Here is a 7,592-nt window from a genome sequence, read left to right as displayed (position 1 = left end):
GGCTTTTCACCCTGGGACCCCAATTCCATTTCCTTTCCTGTCAAGAGAAGCAAATAAAGAAAGTTCCCTTGTTAAGTGACTCCCCATAAGAATGTTTTGGTGTAGAGGGGACAGATCTTATACTGCTGCAGAAATGCTGTTCTCACCTGTGCTGCCGTAGACCTTCCTACCTAGTCCTACAGCCATCCCTCCCTACCTGAGGAGTCTGGCCCAGGGCCTCTGTAGACACCTAAGTCCACAGGTGCTCAAGCCCCTCATATAAAATGGCACAGTAGCAGAGCATGGTGGCAATCCCATGCTTGTAATCCCAGCACTCAGGAGGTGGAGGTAGGAGGATCATTGCAAGTTCGAGACCAGCTTGGGCTACTAAGCGAGCTAAAGGCCAGCCTGAACTACATAGTGAGACCCCATCTCAAAATGACAAAAATAAAATAAAATAAAATGGTACAGTCCTCTGCTTATCATCTGCATCATCCTTTGGTACATTTTATATCTCTCCAAGATACTTAGAACACCTAATATGATGGAAATACTTTGTAGATAGTCTAATACTATATTGTTTAGGGGAAAAGGACAAGAAACAAAAGCTCTTCTGTGCATGTTCAGTAGAAATACCCCTCCACCAACACTTCCAGTCTGTGGCTTGGTCGAATCCGTGGAGCCGTGGGTCCAGAGGGCTGATTCTATGTAGTGCAAAGTCTGCAGTATTTTGATTTGGACACATGGATCCAAAACATCCATGTGTTTTGGATGAGAAGCTTTCAGGTCACAGGTGTGTAACAAAAAGTCCCTAGAATAGTTCCTGGTGCATAGCAAAAACACAACATGCCCTGATGCCTATTATGTTGTCACCTGCAGCCAGTCCCTCATGGCTATTTTGTTCATATCTCAGCAAACTTTGTCCTATTCTGCATGCTTCCAGCCCTGGTAGAGAAGCACCTTACTCTGCAACCACACGTGGCACCTTGAGACCCATTTATTTACCTGTGGAGCAAGCCTCCCTGTCTGTGTACCTTTTTCATATGTTTTTGTTTGTTTCCACTCTCCCCACAACCCCCAGCTAGCAAGACGAGGACTCAATGTTGTACTTATCAGCCGGACGCTAGAAAAACTCCAGACTGTTGCTGCTGAGATTGGTGAGTTCTCATCCTGTCTCAAGTACAGAAGATGTTCATAGAGCCACCATCCCAGCCCGCCCCTGTCCTCATTTGCAACCCCTTTGCTCTGCTTTTGGGAGCCTGGGGTGCTATCTTGTTCACAGAGCAGCCTTGTTCACAGACTGAAGGGTGAAGTGTGAGGTGCAGATGTTAGCCTGCCAGAGCTTCTGGGGCGAGGAGTGCACAAGGCAGGAAGAGGCGCAGGCACAGACAGGCCTGCTGTCTCCTCTGGGGCAGCACTCGCGTGCTTCCAGTCAGCCCCAGCATCCCTGAGTCCCCAGCTACCTGACAGCTTCTACTCCCTTCCAAAGCAGGATTTGTGCGTGGATCTTCACTTCCCTATGTCTGTGTTCTGCCTCCTGCAGGAGGGTGAAGGGTAGTGCTTGCCCGGGCCATCAGAAACATCCGACCCAGAGCTGCCACATATGGCTGCAGAGGCTGTATACTGTAAAGCTCTAAGAAACAACTTTCGTTTCTTTACTTACTTTTTTTTTTTTTTTTTTGTATTTTAGTAAGGGTCTACAGGGTCTCACTAAGTAGATCCCTCTCTTAGCGATTCTCCTGTGTTCAGCCTCCCAAAGAGCTGGGATTACAGGGATGCGCCACCATGCTCAGTTTCAATCACCATCTCAGGGCACCCAGGGTTGGGGCTGGCACAGCATGCTGGGGATTGTACCCTGGCCACTGCATATGCCTAAGCAGGCAGTTTAATCTGCTCAGCTATTTGATTACTCTGAAATAACTTTCATACTACAATGTTTTATTATGACTCTGCTTGGAAGTGTTCTTAGTTAACACTGAACATGTATTTCTTTTTGGGTACTTGAAGTTTAATAATTACAATGATTAGTAAGTTGGTTTTTTTTTTTTTTTTCAACTCCAAGAGATAGTGGTTAGGAAGACTCTGGAAGACCATTGCAGGCCTTCTGGGATCAGCCTTACTCCTCCGGGGAGATTTGAGCTGCAGACAGATATGAGATGTAGGGTGGCGCCAGGCAGCTCAGTACCTGTGAACAGACGACCCTGGTCTGTGCTGTCTGGATGAGAGAAGGAGCACCAGTGGGACTGAGACATTCTTGAGTGTTTTTCTTACAACGCTCAATGGTGCTTTTCTTCAATCATTCTTTTGAGAACTAAGTCGTGTTTTTGCACACAAAGCATCCCACACTCCCAAACTATGCCTCAAGATTGCTTGATGTAGAAGCAGTGAGTCTAACTACAAAGTTAAAGCAATACACCAAGAAACTGGTAAACTCTGCTTTTATATCTGATGGAAAACTCCTCCTTGAGGCACTGTAACAGGCTAACAGAAAGAGCAGTGGATTTAGGGTGAGCGGGGCGTGGGTGCCTTGAGGCAGTTAGTTCCTTTCTCTGAGGCTTAGTTCTCTGTTCTAGAAAATGGGAATCATACTCTGTCCTTCACAAGGGTGGAGGCGGGATTAAGATATGCGAGTGTGCATCCATCCAGCCTCAGGGCTGGGCAAACACACAGATGGTGCGTCTGTGGCCTTACAGAGCAGAGGCTGCCGCAGACCTGCATGCGCAGCGGACACCTGGAGGTCTTTCCAGGCACACGGCTGGGTCTGTTTAGTGGGCCTGTGATGGAGATCAGAATTTGCCTTTCTAATAAGTTTCCAGTGGAGTTGTGATCCCAACGTTGGGAACCACTGCGTTGAATCTGTTTTAATGCAAATGCTTCTCAGTGTAGTAACTGAGAAGTACGAGGGTAGCGGTGGTAGTATAGTTAACACCGGGGAACCTCCTGGTCCAGAGGGAAATGTATACTCCTGCTCAAGAAATACCTGTTGGTCTGGCCAGAGAGCTCAGCAGACCATAGTGTCTGCTTAGGCAGACTTCAAGGACTAGGGTTTGTTCCCAGCTCCACATGCCATGCTGGTCCCGCCCCCAGCGACTAAGACTGGCTGTGGTGGCTCGTGCCTGTAATCCCAGCGCTTGGGAGGCTGAAAACAGGAGAACCACTATGAGTCCAATCTGTGGAGTGAGACCCTGTAGACTCTGTACTAAATACATAAAAAATTAAAAGAAATACCTGTTGTCTGTAATGCAGAATGGGCTACAGGGACAAGTGTGAAGATTATACAAGCAGATTTTACCAAAGATGACATCTATGAATATATTGAAGAAAACCTGAAAGGCTTAGAAATTGGCATCTTAGGTAAGTAAGTTGCAAAAGGCAGTTTGTCGTAAAGTGGCATTGAAGTCCCTGAAATAATTACCCGAGTGACCTTGATCATTCCATAATATCTTAACTTCAATCTTTGATGGTATTTTAAATTGCAGGATTAAGCCAATTATTAAAATTCAATTCAAGAGGCATTATTGTATTAAAATTATATATGGTTTTGGAATGTATTAAATATATATTCCAACCTTCTAAATGGTATTTTATAATACTAGTGTGATTTTTTTTTTCACAGAACTGATATTGACCATTAGGCAGGAAGAGCAATCCCAGAAACTGAACCAAAGAATTAGTTTAGCAAATTCTCTCACTGTGAAATAGTCTGGTGATTTGAGAATTGAAATTGCTTACTCAGGAAAAAGATAGCATTTGCTATGATGATTTATACGGGAGGTTTTTTTTTTTTTTTTTTTTTTTTTTTTTTGGTGGAACCAAGGATTGAACTCAGGCCCTTGCGCTTGTCAGGGAAGCACTTATTCTACTGAGCCATCTGCCTGGCCTATAGGCAAGTTTTTTTTTTAACTACATACACCATGTGATGTTTATATTATACATAGAAGAAAGTAAGATTTAATCTCTAACCTTCTTGCTGAATTAAAAACATGACATATTCACAAATAAAAATAGAAAACATATCATTGTAGAAAAATTAGAATAGAAACATAAAGGAAATCTGAATTTTTTAAAATCTTCAAAATTGGAAATGGCATGCTTTACATATAAACAAACATTTTGAAAAATACAATTATATGTACAGTTTTATACTTAAAAGTTGATATCACATGTTTTCCTATATTTTTAAAATTCCAAGCAGCTATAGTTTTTAATTGTATGACAACATCCTATGATTTATTAAATAAGTTTCTTATTTTTCAAAAATTATTTTTTCCCATCTCATTTCACTACTGTTACCAAAGCAGGTTGTGGGAACTACCTTGCATATAAATAAATATTTTGTTCAGGGCTCTTTAGGAAAATGTCCTACCTGCTCTTCTGACACAGTTTTGTTTTGCCCTTTCTGTCAGTGAACAACGTTGGAATGCTTGCAAGCCATGTTCCAAGCCCTTTTCTTGCCACGCTGGATAGAATCCAGGTAGGTCTGGGCTCTGCTGGGTATGGTTTCTTCTGGTGCAATACTGGCCTCTGGGATCCCATGACTATGGGGACTGGGGAAGGAATCACGAGAAGCACATTCTCTATCGCATGGTGAATATCTTAAGATCTCCTTTTATTTTCACCTTAACAATTTGATGTCCTAGTCATGGGACTTCTTTTCAGGACTGTCTCTTGAATAAGGACATCTGCCCTCTTCTCTGCACATTAAACCTTTCTTGGCCATTGTCCCATATTGGGGACTCTGCATCCTGCTCGATAGAAGGGTGATTCTTCTTAATAAACTCATAGCTATGCGGTTACAGGGGAGCAGTTCATCACCTTGGTATTGTCTGTTTTCCTAAGCAAGCAAGATTTATTTAACTGTTTTGTAAAAACAAAATCAGTTGTCCTCAGCATCCAAGGGGTACTTGTTCCAGAACTCCTGTGGGTACTTAAATCTATGAATGCTCCAGTCCCACAAGTAAAATGCACAGAACCTGGGCACATCTTCATGTATTCTTTAGGATCACATCGAGGTTACTTATGATACCAAATACAATACAAATGCCATGTAAATAGTTGTTTCACTGCATTGTTTAGAGAATAATGACAAGAATCTTGCATATTTCTATTACAGATACAAATAAAAATAATTTTGGTCCATCTATAGTTGACTGAACCCAAGGATAGGAGCCTACAGTATGGAGGGCTGGATGTACATGACACAGGCTTTTGGATGGGAGGAATTGTAAATCCCTTTACTTAGGAATTTACTCAGACGCACACTGGCAATGTTGGTGATAAGCAGTTTTTGAGCATGTAACATTACCCAGCGGTCCTTTTATCAGCCTTTCTCAGGACCCTGGCTTTTGAAACCAGGAGGTTCTGTTGAATGGGCTGTTAGGATTTCTCTCCTCAAATTCACAGCTGTCTCAGGGTCCCTTTTTAGACTTGGATTGCCTGTGCTGGGCAGCTGAGGCAATCAGCTCATTGCTGCACACCCTCACCCAACTCCTCTCTGGCTGCCTCTGCTCTCCTCACTCTCTGTTTCTGACATAAGTCTGTGTCTCTCTCTTTGTCTTGAAAGATTCTTGTAGTATTACTTATTTTTGTAACTGTCCTGTATAACCCAGACCCTCTGCCTTCTATTCATGCAACCACTCAGGATTCTGCCCTCTGTGCTATTGTCTCTTAGGCCCACAGAGCCTGACCCTTCCTCTTCCAGGTGATAACTGAATATGGACACTCATTGACTTAGATGGGGTTCATCTCAATAAGCTCATCACAAGGTGAAAATATCATAAGTCAAAAATGCATTTAATACACTTAACCTGCCCTCACCTCGCGTAGCAGCACTCTGCATATGGCAATGTGTAGGCTGTTTCCCTTCTGGCCTTGGGGCTGACTGGAGCCACACCTGGTTTCCAGGGCCCAGCACTGAGAGAAGGTGTCACCTTGCACATCACTGGCCCCAGAAGAGTTCCAAATCCAACATTCAAGGCACAATTTCTACTCTGTACACATTGCACTTGCACCCTCACAACATCAAGCCATTATAAGTCAGGGGCCATCTGTATCGTACTTTTGAAAACATTCTAATCCTCCTCACAAGTTCAAGAAAACTTCTAATTAACTTATATACAAGATCATGTTTGTGTAGAATCATAGAATGAATGCATATATTTTCCCATTCTAGTGCATCTCTGCTGAAAATCAATCGGGAGATTGATTTGCAGGCTTATAGAGAGCACTTCCTGGTCCCTGTCATGGTCTAGGAAGTTTACATTAGTAATCCCATAGAAAAATTACTGGAATTCTAGTGAGCTGATTCCAATCTGTCACTTCCAGTGCAACCCATGGCAAGAATAAAGACACTAGGAATAGTTGTAGTTATGGGGAACCAAGGGGTCCTAAATCCAGCTAAGATGATGACTATCTGGACAAAGACCTTGACCTAGGGCCAACCCTGAATTTTATTAATTTGTGAAGAAGAATGTGGATTAAGGATGAATAACTGAGAATGGTTGGAAGTAGGTGAGTGCTGTAAGCTGGGCTAGGTAGGTAGCCTGAAGTCACCTCTGAAATATGCAGGAGAAGGATATGCAGAAAGAGTAATCTGCATGATGCAATTGAGGTTGTATGTGATGTTTTGGGGTGGGTGCTTCATCTCTGGTGTGTGACTTTTTATGCTCTAGAAAGTCATGTACAGTGTGGCTCTCCATCCTGCCTGGCTCACACGTTTTTTAGAAGCTACAGGGTGGAGTAACACTGCCCTGTCACCTTGCTTCAAACAGTACACCTGAATACCTTTCTGGACCAATTTGTGCTGATTAAAACCAATTGAAGGGATAAGGGGAAGTCCTAGCCTGCTCTGTACATATCAATAGGGAAATACACATAGGGCCAGGTTTAGCAAAAACAGAGATAACTGTTCTTTTTTCAAGGAGATTCATCCAAGTGGTCCTCTTAACTAAGGTTAACAGGTTAACTAAGAGGAAGAACTATCCAGCCATGAGCTTTGGCCCACCTTATGGTCGTTAGCACTTAATATTTCTCAAGACAATTTCTCTAACAATCAGGCTGATTCCTCCTTGTGATTATTTATTACAGAGCCTCATACATTGTAACATCACCTCAGTAATCAAGGTATGTAATCAATCTGTGTGTTAAATGCACTAAAATGTAGTAGTTGTTGGAATATGTCGCCTCAGGAGAACTGCCCCTTGCCCCTGTGGAGGAGTCTTTGAAATTGAGCCACTCTTGACTGCGAAGCTATGTGCTGGCCTTTGGACTATTTTACCCTGTTTTCACCAAGAAAATACAGTAATGAATTTATCCTGTTATCTGAATCCTGCTTCTATTGTGCGTCTTGTTATAGGCTAGAACATAGGTTAGGCCTGATGGTGTCTAAATGTACTCAGGATTTCAAGGCAATTTTAAATGCTTAACACCTTTTTCTAATTTTAGTCTTTGTAAATAGATGAAAGTTCACTCTGTGGGGGAGAATGGCAAAAGCCATAGCTTGGGCTTTCTAGAACTTTATTATTCAAAAAATATTTGTTTATTTGAAGCACTTGTTCATGGTTTTGCTTTTCACTGTTTCTGTGACTTAAGAGGGAGGGGGAAAGGGTCAGAGA

General features: G+C 42.6%; 1 protein-coding gene across 1 annotated transcript in view; it reads left to right on the top strand.

The window, feature by feature from the left end:
• Hsd17b3 (hydroxysteroid 17-beta dehydrogenase 3) overlaps nucleotides 1–7,592 on the top strand; it is a 54,963-nt gene that overhangs the window by 37,025 nt on the left and 10,346 nt on the right. Inside the window, exons 3-6 of the mRNA XM_004643827.2 lie at nucleotides 1,061–1,136; nucleotides 3,226–3,333; nucleotides 4,386–4,453; nucleotides 7,066–7,101. Of these exons, the coding sequence (XP_004643884.1) occupies nucleotides 1,061–1,136; nucleotides 3,226–3,333; nucleotides 4,386–4,453; nucleotides 7,066–7,101 (288 nt within the window). The remainder of the gene's footprint in view (nucleotides 1–1,060; nucleotides 1,137–3,225; nucleotides 3,334–4,385; nucleotides 4,454–7,065; nucleotides 7,102–7,592) is intronic.

The sequence above is a fragment of the Octodon degus genome, unplaced genomic scaffold (genome assembly GCF_000260255.1).
Source record: "Octodon degus isolate 3935 unplaced genomic scaffold, OctDeg1.0 scaffold00184, whole genome shotgun sequence".
In the NCBI taxonomy this organism is placed as follows: Eukaryota; Metazoa; Chordata; class Mammalia; order Rodentia; family Octodontidae; genus Octodon; species Octodon degus.
This window is presented reverse-complemented; position numbering and strand designations above follow the sequence as displayed.